General features: G+C 39.3%; 1 protein-coding gene and 1 long non-coding RNA gene across 2 annotated transcripts in view; one reads left to right on the top strand and one right to left on the bottom strand.

Moving 5' to 3' along the window:
* The window catches only part of LOC149460896 (uncharacterized), a 67,622-nt gene extending 48,376 nt beyond the window's left edge, over positions 1–19,246 (top strand). The window contains exons 2-3 of the long non-coding RNA XR_016313001.1: positions 17,266–17,362; positions 19,153–19,246. This is a non-coding gene — a long non-coding RNA (uncharacterized LOC149460896). The remainder of the gene's footprint in view (positions 1–17,265; positions 17,363–19,152) is intronic.
* Positions 16,432–20,293, bottom strand: part of ARB2A (ARB2 cotranscriptional regulator A) — a 662,616-nt gene continuing 658,754 nt past the window's right edge. Inside the window, exon 11 of the mRNA XM_089679165.1 lies at positions 16,432–17,332. Within this exon, the coding sequence (XP_089535291.1) occupies positions 17,190–17,332 (143 nt within the window). The 3' untranslated portion in view covers positions 16,432–17,189. The remainder of the gene's footprint in view (positions 17,333–20,293) is intronic.

Raw genomic sequence — 20,293 nt, 5'->3', positions numbered from 1 at the left:
CCTGTCAATGGTCAAGTTGTAAATGGTCTGGAGTGCAGTTTAAGAAAGTGGCTACACTAATGTAGAAGGTAACATTCAGACACCAAACAAGCCGCTATCACAAGCTACAGAAGGCTAATAAGGCACACTGGACTTTCTAGGAGAAAGATATCATATACCCTATTTGGTGTCTAACAAACCTGATAACAAATCTAAAAGCCTTTGCTAGTGACTCTTTTAACATCAGCTTGTATTTAATCTTCAAGAGATCCAGTCTGCACTGTACAGGCAGCTTTCACATAAGTATTTGTTCACTTTTAAAAATGTTTTTTTTTTTTTTTTAATTACCCTATTGCATATGTCTGTTGTTGTAGTACCTTTCCTGTGAATATTTCTTTCACCATTCTTTTCTTTACACAATAATTAAAATTTGTTGAGTCTCTGAATGCTCTAACTGAGAATTAAGAATTCTGCCACCTGTAAAGAAACCATAGTGTAAATTCTTGTCACATTCCTGTCTGAGTGTGGCAATGAGTGATACATACATTTTCTAAAGGTTCCAGTTGCAACAGCGGATGCTGTGAATGTTGTGTGCATCCACTACCACATACAGTATTTAAACAGAACAGTGTGTGTGTGTAAAGGGTGGACTGCTTAGTTGACCTAGCCAAGCGATGGTCATTCTCAGCTGGCCGGTGTTCAGATTGTTGTCCCATGAGCTAGAAAATGTCTGTACAAGGTAAGGCTGAAAAATGTAAAGGTTACAAAGTGAACATTTGTGCACTTTGAATATTGAATCATGTGCAAGGGAAATAAAGAAAAAAAACCTTTTGCTAGTACATTTTGGTATTCACCTATCATCTACCACTATTCACTTTCAAAATTAAAATGAAAGATAAAAACAAAACAAAAAAACCCATACATACTCACCTAGCTGGCTGCAGCATCGATCCGATGCTGCATCTCTCCCATGTCAGCTCTACACTAAGAACTTAGCAATCAAAGACGACTGATTGCTCAGTGATTGGGTGGGACTGATGTCAGTCAACGTGCTGTGCTCAGCCCCTCCAGCACTCACTGGAGCACTGGGCTGTGGAGGAGGCGGGAGCAGCTGACTAAGGCTCTCAGTGGCACATTGAGAAACTTAACCAGTTGCCAGTCCAGCCATCTGGGTTGATCCTGACTTTATTGTTGGGATCCCTGCAAAGCATGAACCAGCTCTGTGATGTCAGCCCGCTCTCAGCTAAACCTGGGTCACAGGAGTGCAGAACAAAATGCACTCCTGTGACTCACAAAAGCAGGATGGCCAGAAGAGCTTTGGCCATACCTCTCCTTTAGAATTCACTTTTTCTATGTGAACAGCCTCTTCCCTTAATAAATCATCCTCATACAGGTCTGTAAAAGTATTCAGGAGTGACACGCTGGGGTTGATTAACTACAGGAGACTGTTCATTTTGCAAAGTGAATCAATCAGGTGCTAGCAAACTATTTTTTTTTATTTTTATATTTTCCCTCACACATGATTGGTTATTGGAAGTGACTAAAGGTTCACCTCGTACACTAAACTTCTTCAGTATTTCACCTCCATTATCTCCAGTATGAGCTTTGAGTGTATTGCTATGATTTCACAGGCAGCAACGCGATCTCCTGAATACAAAAACAAATATGACAGACACAAAGCTCAGCCATAATATAACTTTGTTTGAAATATTGTTTTGTGCAATGCTACCATGCACTGATGTTGTTTTATTAATGATAATATACCAAGGAACTATATCTCCTCATAAATATGCAATTATAGCATGAAACAAATGAAAGAAGAAAATTCACATCATATTACAAGAGCAAATGTTTATTTCAGTCAGTGTAAACAGAAATATACACTGTAGGAAGTTTTGGTGCTTTACAAATTGGAACAGAAGCAAATACCACAAGTCAACCCAGAGCATGAGTGTGGGATATACAAAAGGGTCATACTTAAAATAACATTAAAACATTTGTACAGATTTCTCAGCAAATTGTAGAAACAACCCGACAGGTGAGCTTGGCTCTAGTTAGATCTCTCTGGTTTTGTCCAGAGAAAGTGTAAACAGGGTGAAAAAGAACGTTTGACATCTAGATCCACTAAATAATAAAAACAATGGTACATCAGGGCCCAGCTGTGGGTTGGGATAGCAAGGATTGTATCAGCATGGATTTATAAACTGTAACCTATAAAATATAAGGTTCATACACATGTCAAGATAAATCATGAGGAAATCATAGGGCACAGGAAAAGATCTGGTTAGTCAACTACTATACCAGTTTATTTATGGGAAGGGGGCACAGGCAAGGAAAAGAATATTTATATGTTTAATTTGGGATTATACACAGAAGGAAGGTCAATGTGAAAGTCAGAAAAGATAAGGACTAATCAGAAATCAGATTTTAAGAGCAGACCAGATTTCTGATGCATTGACATGGGTTACTATATACCATGGCTATATTTGCACTCTGATATTTGATTATTTCTATTCAATGATTTGCTCTTTTTTTTCACTAAATGTTAATATAATGCTAAAATCAGACATAAAAGGTTCTCAAATCTTCAAACGTACAGTATGAAAAACATTTCTCTAAGATAAGAAATGGCTGCTCCTCTGTGCAAAGGTAAGCGGCCTCTCACTGGAATTGATGGGGAGGATCTTAGCTAGTGTAGGAATCAATAATAAAGCAGTACTGCATCCAAACCACATTATTTTTAAGTTTGGAGGCGTTTAAGTTTAGGGGAGAGGCAAGCGTTGGGATATGTGGAGAAGTAGATCTTTCCACATTCAGCCCAAAACAAAAAGAGTGCGTTTACACTCCAATCTCAGCAAAGGGCGAGTCACCAAACTAGATTTTGATACAATTATATTCTGTAGGTAAAAACATTGAAGTGTTTTAATAGTGTCTGTAGTTTACTATTACTGGTATTTCTTTGACTAATATTTCTGCAAGGTCTTATTTACAGTAGTGCATTTTGAACATTTATTAAAATAAAACATCAGAAATGCAACTTAAGAAGCACATGTCATGCTGAAAAAAAAAGTCATTCAACTATATGAAGAACCAACATGCATTACTAATACAAAAAGATAACTTGAAACAGAGGGTCATGCATTCGAATGCACATGTCAGCATTTGTATTTATATTCATTCGAAAAGTGATGACATTTGCAGGTAGTATAGAACATCTGCAAGCTGCATTACAGGAACACTTTTGAGAAAAAGCCCTAAAGAAATGTCTGTGCTATTTTTATTTATTTATGAAGCCTCAATACATTTTTATTGCCATATAGTAACATTGCGCTCCTATGCATGTTACTCTGATTCCTATGACTCCATAAAGGAGACAAATGATAGAAGGGGAAGAACTACAGCCTCATCTTTCATCAATAAGCTATAGTGCCATCATTATCAGCGGTTGAAAGAAACATTTCCTTTTCATCTTTGAAAGAAAGTATAACGAAGCCCCACATCTAATGGGCAGTAGTGGAATGCTAGAAAGTACTAATGTTGGTTATACAGGAGTAGAGTTCTAAAGCTACACAAATATAAAATAAGAGTACTGTAAAATATCTGTATTTCTACAGGACAAGAAGAACACTAGTTTACAGATGGTCTCTGCCAGCCACCCTAAGGCCAACCACTGGCAGCAGAAGAAACTATTGGTTAGAAAATTCCATCTGACAGTCTGTTGTTCCCTCACTTTAATAGAAAAAGATAAATGGTGCCGCCATGCCAAGGGTGTCTGCTTGTCACATGTATGCTTGGATATGAGTGTCTATGGGTGTGATTATCAGGGTCTCAGGTGGTACACACACCTGAGAGGTGTTAAGCTGCCATAGGGAATTGTGAGACTTTGTATGTTACTTTGACTTTATAAGATTAGATTTAGAGAATATTTGAGGAGCATATAGTAAAGGTGGCCATAGATGGATCGAAATGTGGCCGGTTCAACTGGGACAGGCCGAATTTCGATCCATGGGTGGCCACTGCCGCTCAATAGAAGTCAATATAGCAATCGACTTCCGTTGAATGGACCTATTGGATAAAAGCAGCTAGATCCAAGGCTGCAGTGCTGATCTGTGTATTCTGACAGTGGAGTTCCCTCACTGTCAAATAACAATAGTGCAGTGTGGGGGGGGGGGGGGATTTGCATATACACCTTCATTGTGTGGATGGGTGAATGTTTTTTTTCCACTAAATCCCACAGGCTGAACAAAAAAACCCAACTGAGCCATGTTAATTTTCACATATATGTGGATATGCATGTTACTAAGGTAGCCTGGCGAGCTGTCTCCCTCACAAAAAACTGTCACCAGCCTGGCACTGTTTTCTAATTACCACCCAACCCCCTCAATTTAAATGGTACTGTCCCATGATTTTAATCAAACTCCAGGATCCCGCAGACTCACCCCAAGTCCCGGCACTGCATGCTGGTATTCTTGTTCTAGTAACCTGTGTTGATATTTTAGTGATGCAAGTAAAAGGGGAGTGGGCAATACCTACTACCACCTTCTATTTCTGGTCAAGTGACCGCACTATGATCATTGCTGAACTATCTTGTCTGTACGTTCTCTAGCAGGGAAATCATGGTGGTTGTCCTCTCATGGGAGTTTGCTAAACTGCAACAGCTGACATAACAGGTCTTGTCTGCAGAGTATTGGAGTTATTTTACATTCACACTACAAGCCATGCACCATAAAGCAGCAGCCACCTTATTGGTTATGCCTCTAGTATTCAGGCGGTAGCACGCCTCATGTGACTTTTTTCAAGGAGTTCCTTCTAACCAAGCATGCATATCTTGGTCCTGCTGATTTGAAATCTGTTTATTTTGTCTTTAACCTTGAATGTCTTCCACTGATTCCAAAAGTTTGTTACCATTTGTTAGTGGGTATGTTAAAAATAGGGGTGTGACTACAAATAGATGGTATGATTTTGTGTATGTGATTAAAAGTGGGCATTGTCAGTAGGGTGTCCCCAGATTTAATTTAGAAATACTGGTCACCTCTTGTTTACATGATCTAGCCTTAGTTGGGCTCCGTTTGCTGTTGTTTAATGCATTAGTGAAAAATTGTCAATATTGCCTAGTTAATTAATCAGTGACTACATACCTGCTTAGATATAAGTGAAGTGAACTATTTAGGTGGGTACTTGCACTACACAGTAGATTGCAGGTTGTTTAATCAGATTGCACAATAATAGGCCCAAAGGTGTAGCACATCTGTCTGAACTGATTATTTTCCATTTCCGAAGCTTAAGACAAGAAATATTTCACTTCACTTTATTGAATATCTATTAACACTTTTTTTCTATTTTAAAACACAAGATAGAATATTTGAAGTCCCCAATGGGAGTAGCCAATGGAAATCTAAGGAACACAAAGGTGGAGAAGAGCAATGTGCTAATGGGATGCAAGTGACCAGGCACATCAAATATGGTGGAATGTAAGGGCGAGCACTTCATAAAAAATAGTTTTGTTAATATCTCTGTTTCCTGGATGACTGCCATGAAATACCTGCATGTACAATACTGCTGCCCTAAGAAAACCTAATGAGGCCCAGTGCAGATGTATTCTTCTCAGTTTGACCTTTTGTTTCCTTGACAAACCTGCAGTAAAGGACATAGCCTTGCTGGATCCACTCCCAGTTATGTTTGGTGAATGAAACCCAACCTGATATCTACATAGAATGGACTGGACAGAAATCTGTCCAAGGGTATGTCTAAGGCTCCGTTCACACCTATGCAGTTTGCTTTTTGTCTGTTTTTCAGTGCTTTTCGCAGTTCGTTTTCCATTTTCTACACACGTTTTTACCGTGTTTTGTTCAGCTTATTTTTTTTTTTTTTTAAAAGCAACATTTTTTTTTTCTGGGCAGAATAAAAATGCAAAATGCAGCAAAAACACACAAATATGCATTTCAGCAGATTCTACATTGAACTCTATTGTAGCAAAAACGCTGCTTGCTTTTAAAAAAGTCTCTGACCCTTTCCAAAAACACAGCAGCTCAAAAAAGCATAGATGTGAACAAGTTCCATAGGAAACCATGTTAAATGGACTGTAGTGCGTTTCTGCAAAAAGCACTAAAATGCACTGGTGTGAACGCTCTGTGAACATAAACACACACACACTAGTGCAAAACTTGGAGCATATGTAACCACTGGCTGCGACCAGCTCAGCTGCTAAAAGCTTCCATGAGGGGCAACTAAATAAATAAAAAGAAATAAAACCAAAGCAATGACTTTACTACGTTATTGCACATATAAAAGAAACATGTTTATATGTGAAGTGTCATGATTGACCACTGTTCTGAAAATGCTAGTTCTCTGGCAGTAATGCTGATTGTTTTCTTTCAGCACATTGAGTCACATACCTAGCAAGTATGTAAATAAGGCTTTCTGACTTGATCATCATACTGAGCCAGTGATGCAGAAAATACTGAAGCAACTGGATTAGTATGATGGACTAGCATTTAGCTTTTTAAGGAGGAGGTCAGCACTGGCAGCTACTGAAATAGCCCATGAATCTCTGTGCAAACAGGTAAATACAGATAAAACAAATATGAGAGCGGTTTTACCTGCTAAAGGATTTATTTTTAATTTATTTATGCCCATTCAGTCCTGACATTTACATGGATCTGACACACTGCTCTCTGGCAGGGCACTTGACCTTTCTCTGCTGCAGTTTCACTTTCACTTACAATTATCCTGCCTACCCTAATCCCGTGACAGTGAAAGGGACAGTAGGACAAAAAGTAGCTTATTTTTCTGCTTTCTCCTATCAGCATGTTCCTGAAGTGCAACACATCTGATTGGCTCATTGTGTTGCTTCTCCTTCCCCCTGAGCTCTGCTGTACAATTGACTGCAAGAGATTTTGTTGCTCATAAAATGCAGTAAACATGCAATTAAGACAATTTTTTTTCAACCAGTGTTTGTAAAGGGGCAGCTGCATATAAAATGATGTCAAAGCAATTTTCTGGTGACTGATAGGTCAAATATGATGTAAAATGAGTAATCTTCCTATCTGGCATATTCTTGCTTATTTCTGCTTGAACTGCTGTAACAGACTGTAAGATGGGCAGTACAGTGGCTATGCAGTTAGCATTTCTGCCTTGCAGCATTGGGGTGCTCTGTTTGAATTCTGGCCAGGACACCATCTGCGTGGCCTTTTCATGCTCTCCTCATGCTTGTGTGGGTCTTTCATAGGTACTCCAGTTTCCTCCCACAGTCCACAGACATATTAGTAGGTTAACTGGCCTATGTCTATTTGAGTATGATGTGTGTACGTATGAACGTGAGTTAGGGACCTTAGATTGTAAGCTCCTTGAGGACAGGGACTTGATGTGAATGTCCAATATGTAAAGCATAGCATACATTGTATGTGCTATATAAATACCTGTAATAAGAACATAACATTGATACATTGATGTGAAATTCAGGTACTTATGTTTCTTAATTAAAAAAAAGTAATGTATGAATGAATACAGTATAATTCTTATGTGTCAGTGCACTAGAGCTGTTTCCCCAACAATCACAGCAGCTGGAAATCCTCTGCCCCCTGGCAGGTAGACCATCCAAATGTATTAAACCATTGCTTAAATACTCATGTGTCTCTCTCTTGAATGAATTGAGAGACACGTGACTATTTAAGTGCTGGTTTAATTCATTTGTATGAATGAATACAGAGCTACATTCTTTAGTGGCCTTTACATATGCCTGAAGTTCACCTTTAAGAGACTCGGCTGAATATACCCTTTCAACCTCAGGGTTTGGGGAGCACCTGGGAGGAATCTGGAAGACATGCTATTTGCCTCCCTTGCGTGCATAAAAAAATCATTTTTTTGGGTAAATTGAACAGAATAGTTGTGTTTCAGAAAATACAGAAAAAACTAGTTATAAATAATGGGACTTGATGGCTGCCAACTGAATAGAACACATAGTCAATGCTTAAAAGATACTTTATTACAATATGTATCAATCATTTAAAACATCATGACATAAGATATATTTACTGTATTGGGGATGTGGTGCCCAAGTGACTTCTCATCGACCTATACATATCAAATTTCAGAAAATAATAAAGCATATATAAAACCGGTAGAAACATCTTAGTTTTCATTCAGCTTTAACTTTATAAACTGTGAGGGTAAGAAATAATACTATATCTAGACCTACTTTATACTAGGCCGCCCACAAAAGGGGATACTTGGTAAGTACTGGCTTTTATACAGTGCTACATACTAAATAAGGTTGGGAACACTGACTTACGTAACCAGTACCCCCCAAATTGCTTCTAGCTAGGGCAACCAAAAGCATGCCGTACCCACAAACATAGGCAGATCATCACTTGATTGGCCTGGCTGGATATTCAATGATGATCAGTATGGTTTTCTTCCAAGATAATCCATCAGTGTCCACTTTTGGCCCCCCATTGACCATTAGCCCAAACAATCCAAGCAGACAGCTTTTTTGTAACAAAGCTCCTGTTCTCCTAACATCTATTCTATGGGATTGGTTAGCATAGCTAACAGGGCACAAAACAGTATGAAGATCAGTTCTGTCAAATTCTATGGAAATGGACAGCTATTTCAAAAGACAGCATAACTAAAAGCAAGAAATATGCGGCTAAAAAAAGAAAATGAGTGATAAATTGTAAAATGTGAATTAAAAGCTGTTAATGCATTACAAAATGTAATTTACTGAGCTATGTAAACATAGTTAAAGAGAAAATGGCAGCTGCTCAGTCAGTTTAAAACTAGCAAAGGAGGTGCACAAAGTGAGGGGGGATTTACTAAGTACAAAATAAAAAATCTTAAGGACTCCAGTGAAAACTGCCTTACCAGTGAACACAACCTAATTTCTAATTTACAATAAAAACAGAGGTCTCAGTTGCAGCCATTTAATACGCACACACATTAAAGTACTGCCTTACATGACAACAATGCACCTCTCACAAGCAGTTATATCAGTATGTTGTGTATTGGTGTCAACAGCTCAGAATATGAACATTTTGCCTTCTGCTTTTGAGAAAAAGATGTGAAACTTTAGGCCACTTTCCACAATTTATATATTCTTAGTTTTAGGCTCAGTTAACACTGCTGTGACCTCAAAGTCATGCAACTTGCTTGCAACCTTTGTGATTTAATATGGCAGTCTAGGCACTTAAGCCGCACCAAAGTCGCAGAAAAGCAGTGCAGGAAGCTTTTATGTCGCTGCAACTTGAGTCGTATTGTTTAAGATGGCACCTATTGAAATGAATGTGTTTTGACTCGTCATGCGACTATCTGTTGCAAGTCGCATGATAGGTTGCAGAGCGTGAACTGGGGCTTAAAGTAGGAAGCCTAATATTTACAGAGCTCAATGATTGAACAGCATCAGCTGAAAATATAAAACAGTTTAAAATTTTTAACAAAAGGATAACTAAATGATCTCAAAATTAATTATAGTTTCCCTACGTTCCCCTTAACCTACTCACCCCCAACCATCTGCAATGCTCTGTTCTTACTTTATGGGTTTCAATAGTGAAAAATCATGATGCACCACATGAAGGAATCGGTATTAGGTAAGCCTATTCTTTATTTGTTGCTTTATTTTTCATAGTGTTGATGCTTTCTCAATAGAAAGCAGCGAGGGATCTAATGTGGTATAGAGCGTCCACATACACTTTCTAATGCATGCATCTGTGACCTCAGTTTCCATTGCAAACCAGATATAATTAATATTTTTACCTGCAAGCTAGTAGGGCTATGTGCTTGGGAAGTGTTTAGTTCTCTATAACTATAATCAATTTCTTCCCTTCAGGAAAATGTCTTGAGGAAATTGCACCTCTTCAGTAGCTTGTGTTAAAGTGGGCCTTTATTGCTTGTCTAATTTGACTAAAGCAGGCTGAGTTTATTATTACAGTCTCATTGTACAATTTGTATACAATCTCCTTTACATCACTAAATCATAGGAGAGTAAAAAACCCTACATAAACAATCAATTCCGATTATATCTGGTCCAGAAACACTATATTGTTGGTAAATTTAAAGGAGAATGTAGCATGTGGCCAGCTTAACACAGTTGAGCACTAAAACTACTCTAAAATATAAATGGAATGCCAAAGCTTCTCAGTGATGATATCCCTACATTAGGTTCCCAGTGCTGCACAGTTGACAAGGAGATTTCATCCTCCCTGTTGCATTTTAATTTAAAGCTCAAATCCAGGCCCTGCCTACCAACAGCACATTGCTCCTCCTCCCCCACTGGGCATCCCACATGTACGAGATAGTATCAGAAAGTTTCGATACTAGTTTTGTAACATGCCAGCAGATGGCACCACAAGGCTGCATGCACAGTCACAGGAAGCACCGACCTTCATAAGTCAGTGAAAAAAAAGACATCTTCCTATGTACGTCAGGAGCTGTGTAACTGGTGCTATTCTCACCACGTGCATTACCACGTCTGCTATTTCATCATGTACAGCAAGTTCGAACAAAGAGCAAATGTGAAATTCTGCATGAAACCCAAGTTTCGTCACCAGTAATGATCCTTGGCATGAAGGACAGGTCATCCACAGCATGTTTAGAGTTCTTGGCAGACTTTGATGTGGTGTTCCTTCTGCTCCTGGGTCAGAAGCCTGGGAATGAACTTGACAGGAACATGGCGCATGTTCAAACCACATGTGAGGATTGCCTGGACTGTTCTGTATGACACAACAACAATGGCAGCAATGTTGTGTATTGTTCTCCAACGATCATCATGCACAAGTTGCTGAATGGTTTCAACATTTTTGGGGGTTGAGCTCGTTGAAGGTCTTCCTGATCTCTCATCGTCTTCCAGTCTTCTTCCACTCTTGAAGTGCATGTGCCACTCAGAACACCTTGAACGACTTATTGCAGCATCGCCATAAACTTGCTGGGTGATGTAAAATGTAGCAGACGTACCCAGTTTTACACAGAATTTCATGTTTGCTCTTTGTTCTAACTTGCTGTCCATGATAAAATAGCAGACATGGTAACGCATGTGGTCAGAATAGCTCCAGTTGCACAGCTCCCGATGTGCACAGGACGATGTCTTTTGACACACAGACTTATGAAGGTCAGTGCTCCCTGTGACTGTGCATGGGGCCTTGTGCTGCCATCTGTTACAAAACTGTGTTTTGTAACAGATGTGTTACAAAACTAGTCTCAAAACTTTTTGACACCACCTCATATGTTTTTCTTTTTTTTACTTTCCAGATGTCTTTATGTGGATGATGTGATGTGTGGGATCCTGTCTTGTCCCTGGGAAGTCCTGGATGTTTATGATTAAGCACAAAATCATGTGAAACGCGTTAACAGGTCCTGTATTCATGTCCTGGTGTTTTGTGTGTCCTATGGATCAATAAATACACACTATATTGATCAATCCTCCAATGTGCGGCTGACCCTTCTTCCTATTATTATTATACAGGATTTATGAAGCGCCAACAGTTTGCTCAGCGCTTTACAATATAAAGGGAGACAATACAGCCAATCCAGGATGATGCAGACAACACTATTGATGGTAGCAACCCTCTCTGCATCTTTACACTATGAGTGCAGGGTGGCTTGGTGATGCCCCCTCAGTGGCTGTGCTTATGATGCACTGCGACCACAGGATACCCTCAGTCTTTCAGGTTGAATGGCATTATTCAAACCAAAAGATTCAGGACAACTTGTGAATGAAAAAAGTACTGTGGAGGGGAAAGCTCTGGATTGAAGATGAGTATTGCAGTAAACATTGATTTTTTTTTTCTCTAAATCAGCAAGGGAACAATATAAAAAGATTTAGAGTTAATAGAGTTATATTACAAATGGAGAAATGGGGACAAAACTTGCATCATTAATGCTGCAGGCTCCAAAATCTATAATACTGTCACGTGACCCATAATATTTAACCTTTAACTGAGATATCAGTATCTGTTCAAATGTACACAAATGGAAGAAGTTTGTTAAAGACAAAGCCAGCTATAAATTTTTCTGGAACAAATAAACTAAAGTAAGAAAACTAAAGACACTAAAAAATGCAAGTGTTTCTACTAGGCAACCATGGCTCTGCCCACAAGATGTCTACCATTGGTACCACATGACTGACACACTTTAAGCAATGAAGATGGTGAGTTGTATATACAGGGCAGAGCTGGGAAGCCATAGCACTACTGGGCAATGGAACATACTTTCTATAATGCAGCTAATTAAAACTCTATTTAATAAAAATAACATTAATGTGAAATACTAAACAAATCAATCCATTTTGAATTTTGCTTAGCGTTTTCAACATTATAAAAAGTTAGAATCCATAAAAATATCTGACAAAAGGCACGCTATGAATAAATTATGAAAATCTTCAGTGCCTGTACCCAAGTATAGCAAAAAAAAATCATGTTGGAATATTTCTTTACATAATATGCATTTTAGGTGGGTGTGAAAAGAAAACAAAGCACTAAAAAAATTAAAAATTGAAATATTTAAATTGGAAGAAAGGCATCTGCATGTAAAAATAATTATCTAACTATATTTTTTTTCACAGTGTTTGTGATCAACATATTGTACTTTTATCTGTGACAATATTAAAAATAGCAGATTAAATTGAAACTATTCACAGCTTTTAAAAATTTGCTAGGACACCCGTGGCTTCCAAAATGGTTAAATGAACTATGAATTTCTTTCTATGTCTTCAAACTGGACCAGTTAGAACATAAAACAATTTACCATTTCATGCAAGCAGAGACCGCTATTACATTAAAACATTTGTTCCCCAATCATTCTACAGTTACCATCTGTGCTTAAAAAATGATCCAACATTAGCATACTTCTTTTAAAATAGAGCTTTTTAAATGTAAAAAAACTGTGTAACCATGTCACTAAGGTTCAATATTTGACCTGGGCTATTGTAAAATGTTTACAGAGCTGTAGAGCACAGAGTACAGATGATGAGACAACAATACTGAACAATAATAAGTCCTATCTCGTGTAAAGATTGGTTTGGATGTTGGCTAGCAGAAAGCCCTAAGTGTCTTTTCTGATCTAATGGCCAACTAAACTCTTACTATAAATCAGCTAAATACATTCTAAGTTAATAAAAAAGGTGTGGAAAGGCTTAAAACTCATTTCATTAGAAAGCATCCACAGCCTGTGTAGAAAGACCTGTCCCCTGCTAGCATGTAGCAGAGAAGGACCTATGGTCACTGTGTGGAAGTAGTGGTCTCTCAGCAGAAGTCTGGGTCACTATGTGGAAGTAGTGGTCTCTCAGCAGAAGTCTGGGTCACTGTGTGGAAGTAGTGGTCTCTCAGCAGAAGTCTGGGTCACTGTGTGGAAGTAGTGGTCTCTCAGCAGAAGTCTGGGTCACTGTGTGGAAGTAGTGGTCTCTCAGCAGAAGTCTGGGTCACTGTGTGGAAGTAGTGGTCTCTCAGCAGACGTCTGGATCACTGTGTGGAAGTAGTGGTCTCTCAGCAGAAGTCTGGGTCACTGTGTGGAAGTAGTGGTCTCTCAGCAGAAGTCTGGGTCACTGTGTGGAAGTAGTGGTCTCTCAGCAGAAGTCTGGGTCACTGTGTGAAAGTAGTGGTCTCTCAGCAGAAGTCTGGGTCACTGTGTGGAAGTAGTGGTCTCTCAGCAGACGTCTGGGTCACTGTGTGGAAGTAGTGGTCTCTCAGCAGAAGTCTGGGTCACTGTGTGGAAGTAGTGGTCTCGCAGCAGAAGTCTGGGTCACTATGTGGAAGTAGTGGTCTCTCAGCAGATGTCTGGGTCACTGTGTGGAAGTAGTGGTCTCTCAGCAGAAGTCTGGGTCACTGTGTGGAAGTAGTGGTCTCTCAGCAGAAGTCTGGGTCACTGTGTGAAAGTAGTGGTCTCTCAGCAGAAGTCTGGGTCACTGTGTGGAAGTAGTGGTCTCTCAGCAGACGTCTGGATCACTGTGTGGAAGTAGTGGTCTCGCAGCAGAAGTCTGGGTCACTGTGTGGAAGTAGTGGTCTCGCAGCAGAAGTCTGGGTCACTGTGTGGAAGTAGTGGTCTCTCAGCAGACGTCTGGGTCACTGTGTGGAAGTAGTGGTCTCTCAGCAGACGTCTGGGTCACTGTGTGGAAGTAGTGGTCTCTCAGCAGACGTCTGGATCACTGTGTGGAAGTAGTGGTCTCTCAGCAGAAGTCTGGGTCACTGTGTGGAAGTAGTGGTCTTGCAGCAGAAGTCCGGGACACTGTGTGGAAATAGTGGTCTCTCAGCAGAAGTCTGGGTCACTGTGTGAAAGTAGTGGTCTCTCAGCAGAAGTCTGGGTCACTGTGTGGAAATAGTGGTCTCTCAGCAGAAGTCTGGGTCACTGTGTGGAAATAGTGGTCTCTCAGCAGAAGTCTGGGACACTGTGTGGAAGTAGTGGTCTCTCAGCAGAAGTCTTGGTCACTGTGTGGAAGTAGTGTTCTCTGCAGAAGTCTGGGTCGCTGTGTGAAAGTAGTGGTCTCTCAGCAGAAGTCTGGGTCACAGGTTGGAAGTAGTGGTCTCGCAGCAGAAGTCTGGGTCACTGTGTGGAAGTAGTGGTCTCGCAGCAGAAGTCTGGGTCACTGTGTGGAAGTAGTGGTCTCTCAGCAGACGTCTGGATCACTGTGTGGAAGTAGTGGTCTCTCAGCAGACGTCTGGGTCACTGTGTGGAAGTAGTGGTCTCTCAGCAGACGTCTGGATCACTGTGTGGAAGTAGTGGTCTCTTAGCAGAAGTCTGGGTCACTGTGTGGAAATAGTGGTCTCTCAGCAGAAGTCTGGGTCACTGTGTGGAAATAGTGGTCTCTCAGCAGAAGTCTGGGTCACTGTGTGGAAATAGTGGTCTCTCAGCAGAAATCTGGGACACTGTGTGGAAGTAGTGGTCTCTTAGCAGAAGTCTGGGTCACTGTGTGGAAGTAGTGTTCTCTGCAGAAGTCTGGGTCACTGTGTGGAAGTAGTGTTCTCTGCAGAAGTCTGGGTCGCTGTGTGAAAGTAGTGGTCTCTCAGCAGAAGTCTGGGTCACAGGTTGCAAGTAGTGGTCTCTCAGCAGAAGTCTGGGTCACTGTGTGGAAGTAGTGGTCTCTCAGCAGAAGTCTCAGTCACTGTGTGGAAGTAGTGGTCTCTCAGCAGAAGTCTGACACATTCCCTGCTGACTCTCGATCAGAAGAAAGCATGAAGTTTCATGACTGCAGAACTCCAAGTCAGCAGCAGAGACCACAGGTTCCTCACAGAGATCAATGGTCCTTCTCTGCAGCATGCTAGCAGTTGCCAGGCTTTTCTACTTTCTAAAGAAAATGAACTGAATGACTTAGCACACCCTTTGTTTTCATGCACTTGGAATGAATATAGCGGATTTATACTGAAAATGCAGTGCCACTGTTCAAACTATTTGAAAACTATAAGTCAGAGCAGTAAGATAATTACTAGTACTTTTTACTCGACTTGTTCTATCATGTGTAGACAATGATGTAGAACTTTCCATTATATGGAACATCTGAGTGGTAAAAAAAAAGGTGCAAGTGTTCTAAAGGGTATACCTGTCATTACACTGCATGTACTGTACTCCCAAACTGCATTATGCAGGCGATCAGAGCACAATGTAAAAGTGCACCATTTTTAGCAGTACAGATTGAAAATGAACTGTCTAATAAAATAGTCCAGCTCTCATTCAGCCAATATTTCAGAACCGCAGAATAGTGCTAGGCCAATAGAAAAGTACTAGAGGGCAAAAGAGGACCTAGGGTATGAATAAAAAAAAAGAAATTAATGAACTTTAATCAAGGAAAAGTATGGCTAAAGATCTTTTGGACCATACTACTCATGTCTTTTGGTCTTACTTTAGCCCGTTATCGGCTGATTAGGACACAGGAGTGCTGAACTAAGTGCACTCATGTGACCCAGAATCAGCCAACAGCGGGTTAAAGTCCACTGTCAGCTGATGCCACAAAGTGGGTGTTGAAATCCGCCTAGATGCCTAACAGCTGGATCAGCCTCTCAGTACGCAGCTGTAAGCCTGAGCCAGCCACTGCTGCCCACTCCACAATCCGGCACTCCAGTGAGCACTGGAGGGGCAGAGTAGAGACTGACAGTCTCTGCTTCGTGCTCAGAGCGGGCGTGAGAACTGAGCGATCGGTGGACTTTGATCGGTCAGTTCTCATTGTAGATCCGGCTAGGACAGCTGTAGCATTGGATTTATTCTTCAGCCAACTGGATAAGTATGTACGTTTGTTGTTTTACATTCCCACATTTCTCTTTTAAACTGCTTTGTGTAGTGACAGTCTGGATCACATTCACAGGGCTTGGTGTTTTTATACATAAGGCCGTTATATTTATCTGACCTTACTACTGTCCACAGTACAAAACATTATACCGATTACATGGCTACCAGAATCAATTGAGTATTTCTAATAAGGCAGTACATATAATTTAACAGCCTATACAAGCACAGTAAAAAAAGATTGGAAATGAATACCAATTAAAATGTTTATGAATCCACTGCTCTGTCTTATAAAGGTAAATCAATCAAAAAAAGTTGTAGTTTAAATAACACAAACAGTTTGATATAATGAATACTAAGCACAAAGATTTCAACTTTCAATACTGTGAGAATATAGCTATAACTAAAAAACTTCCCTGGAAATGTTACTCGTCTTGTGAAGGAAAAGTTTAAGCTTGTGTATGGAACATTCTGCTATAGAAAGCTCAAAGGTTTAGTTAAGCAGAGAAAGAGTTAACAACAGCATGAAAAAACCAGAGTTAATATAAAGAGGAAATTTGAAGGTTAAAATGTTTTCTCCCATGTAGCGAAGGCTGTTAAACTCTTGTTTGGCATTGCAGGAGTTAAGCAGGGAAGGCCACAGAGGTAAGGTGAGTGAACGGGCCCAGGGCAGTGGAATAGCAGACAAGCTATGGCATCAACTCAAAGTGTAGGGCGATGTCAGGGCAATTAGACTTGCACCATGCTGTACTGTGCAGCTCTGCTGTCAGCCTTAATCTGTGCTGTGATGGGCAGCACGAAATCCAAGGAGCAGACCACAGGAAGCACAACCAGTGAACCCATATTGCTTTGACAGTTGCACTCATCTAGAAATAATGTAAAACGCTATTTAAAATGTATACATCATGACCATGTGCTCTAGGAGGAAAACAATCTAATGAAGGGCTGAGGGACTAGGATAAAAACCATTGTGATGAGGGCTGGGCAGAATCTGTACTATTTTCTTTTCTTTAAAATTCATCACTCTTTATTCTGTTGGAACGCCTGGTAGATACTGTTTTGCTTTTTGTGTTCTTGGCTTCCAAGGCTTCCTTGAAGAACCTGAATATGGAGTTGAAGCTTTTCCACGAGGTCAGCTCATGGCGCTCAGTGCCTGTGAAGAGACAAAGGAGAGGTGGAATGCGTAAGTGAGAACAAATTGCTGGTTGTTTTTTTAAGACATGCATTACCATCACTTTCCTGACATTTACCTACTAGGTGCCACCAGTAAGACCCAATGGGGTTCATGCATCATAACTGCTCACAGAATAAGATTCTTACGTTATTTTTTAAAGAAGGGCAGCATGAAAGAAAACATTGTGTTAGTGGTAATTTTAACCACGCAAACTTTCAAATGTTTTTGTTGTGAGATCCTTAGTGTAAGGATATTTGCTCACATTCAAAATACCTAATTATTAATGTTTGACACTTTTTAATTTTATATAAAATACATGTATTTAATGCTTAGTCTATTAGCTGATATAATGAGGACACATGAAAAAACTATCATCATCTAACTGCAATGCTAGTGTTGTCCATAGCAACAACCTACACCAGATCTGTTTTATAAAGCATTTATGAAAAAGCAACAATTTGATTAACTGTTATGAAAGCCCACCTATAATCTATTCATATATACCTGTGGAATAGTTTTCGTAATTCATTTTCATAATTCTACAACTAATGAAACTTGTCAAGCTCATGTCAGCTATGTAACAATGTTTTAAACATGCCTCTTGGTTTATGTATCATATAACTGATTTGACGATTACAAGTAGATCCCAACTGATAATATTAGCACTGAAGCATGTTATACAGATATTGACATCATATGACATGGCAAGCAGGTTATTGATGTGATCTTGTCTTGGAGAAGAATATTGTCCCTTTGCCAAGAACAACTTCTTGTACTGGTTTCAATATCTTCTAAAACAAAATGACATACCTTATTTACAAAAAGGTGCAAAGTGCTAATTAAACTTAACCACCTTTCATATTATCACCTTTTGTAAATAAAAGAGGCTATTATTGGTGTCAGTTTTTACAGTCAGAGGTGTCATCTTAACTTGTCATTAGTCAGGCACACTGCTTAGTGTTTCTAGAAGAAACTTTCAGACACTATCTTTATGGTAAAAGTGCCCCTACACATGGCTATTAACAACTGAGCATATGTTGCAGTACACAGCACTGACTGGCACCTATTGGAAAAAAAAAACAGTTTACAGTTATCTTTTTCTTTACACAAGTCCCTACACATTTCAATCTACAGATTCTTTTTTCTTTCTTTTTTTATTGTTATTCTGAGCGGATAGTGGACATTTTTCAGTAATTTGAGAAATGTTTAAATAAAAAAACAAAATAGAGAATAGAATGCTTTAGGAATGATGTAGTTTGTTTCATAAAGCAACACTTAGCTATGTATTAAAACATTACAATTATTAGAAGTAATGTTTCATTTATCTGACCAACCACAAGACCTTACTTTCTGTTCATTATGGGTAGCATTATGCTATGATATCTTCGGTGTAAAGAAAGGCATACAAGCAGTATTTTCAAATATTTTTAATTTATTCATAAAATGTATATTTGAGTGTCGTTTTTGTGCCACATTCTTTGAATTTCTTTATCTGACAGCAACTGAATTCACAAATCCAATGAAAATAAATTACCTTAGATTTTAAAATCAGTTTGTGATTCTAGCTCTAAAAAAATGAATTAAGTAGCACTGCACAAGATACTACTCTATTCAAAAAAGATAATATTTCCTTTACGCCTATACGCAGCCACAGTGAGTAACTTTCAACAGTTAAAGTACATGTGGCACCTAACATTTTCCAGGATTATATCTGTACCCTAAAAAGAATGTTGTGTTATTTCCCCGGGATGAACAGCACCATGTTGTCGTTGTGGTAATCCCATCTCCTGTTGCTTTAGAGACTCCTGATGAAGAACACAGAAGATCGCAGACAGTTTACACCCACAAAAAAAAATCTTCTCCACTTTGTATCAGTAAAAATATATTTTAGCCCTGATTTCTTTAAGTGCAGAATTTAAAATAAAAATTTTTATGAATTTTATTTATGAACACAAAACTGCTCACTTGCTGACAAATGAGAGTAAGATGGTGGGGGGAAATGATTGAGTCTCACAGGGTAACAGCTAACAGGGGCAGACTGCATAAAGAATAAGGGTTTTATGCAAGCCATGTTGCTAAGGTTGGCTGTGTATAGGTTACAAACTTTAGTTCACTGTATGTAATGTAAAAAATCATATATAGTTCTTCAGCCAAGAACACAAAGTATAGGCAGGACACCGTTTTACAGCATTAAGTGCGATGACTAAGGCTTGCCAATTTTATCACAAAAAGAGGACTTTACTTGTGTGATTATTATACTAGCCATCACATTATACATCTGGTCTTTTTCTTCTTAGTGTTCCAATTTTATCACAGCATTTTCTATTTATGTCAATTAACATGCAATGGGAAGTGTTTAACTTTTGCCAAACACTTTTTTTAGTTTTGGTATAGTGGGCAAAGGCTGTTTTTTCCTATATTAGTCAAGTTCCTAACAGCAGGCAGCAATTTTTGCGTGCGTATGAGTATATGTTAGGAGCCCCTGAACCTTGCTACAGGTCCAGGCACAGTTTGACTGGAGCTCCAAGTCAAGCTTCCATCTAGCAAACTACATCGACATTAGCTACTGAGGTATTTCTGTTAGTTATTTATATTGCCTATAAAAATTCTACTATTTGAAATGCAAGCTCAACATGATGAGAATTATAGGGTAAGCAGCACATTAATCTGATCAGGTAGGATTTTCTGGGAAACAATGTAAAGGACAATTGTTGGAGGAGGTAGTAGAGTATATTGTGTGGCCACTCTGGGACCCAGCATCTCGAATTCACAGTTGATTTTAGATTGATGGGCTCTGAAAGTGTTCCAAAACTTTTAGGTACATTTATGGCGGAACAGGGGCAAAGAGATAGTAGTAATTTAAACATTATAAATACCACCTCTCCACCTTGCTTGGAATGAGTATGAAAGGTTATGCCCTTATGGGTATCTGAATATGAC

The sequence above is a fragment of the Staurois parvus genome, unplaced genomic scaffold (genome assembly GCF_062004578.1).
Source record: "Staurois parvus isolate SC_StPar_1 unplaced genomic scaffold, SC_StPar_1.0 ptg000218l, whole genome shotgun sequence".
Taxonomy (NCBI): domain Eukaryota; kingdom Metazoa; phylum Chordata; class Amphibia; order Anura; family Ranidae; genus Staurois; species Staurois parvus.
Note: the sequence above shows the minus strand (reverse complement) of the source record. Positions and strands in the feature narration are given on the sequence as shown.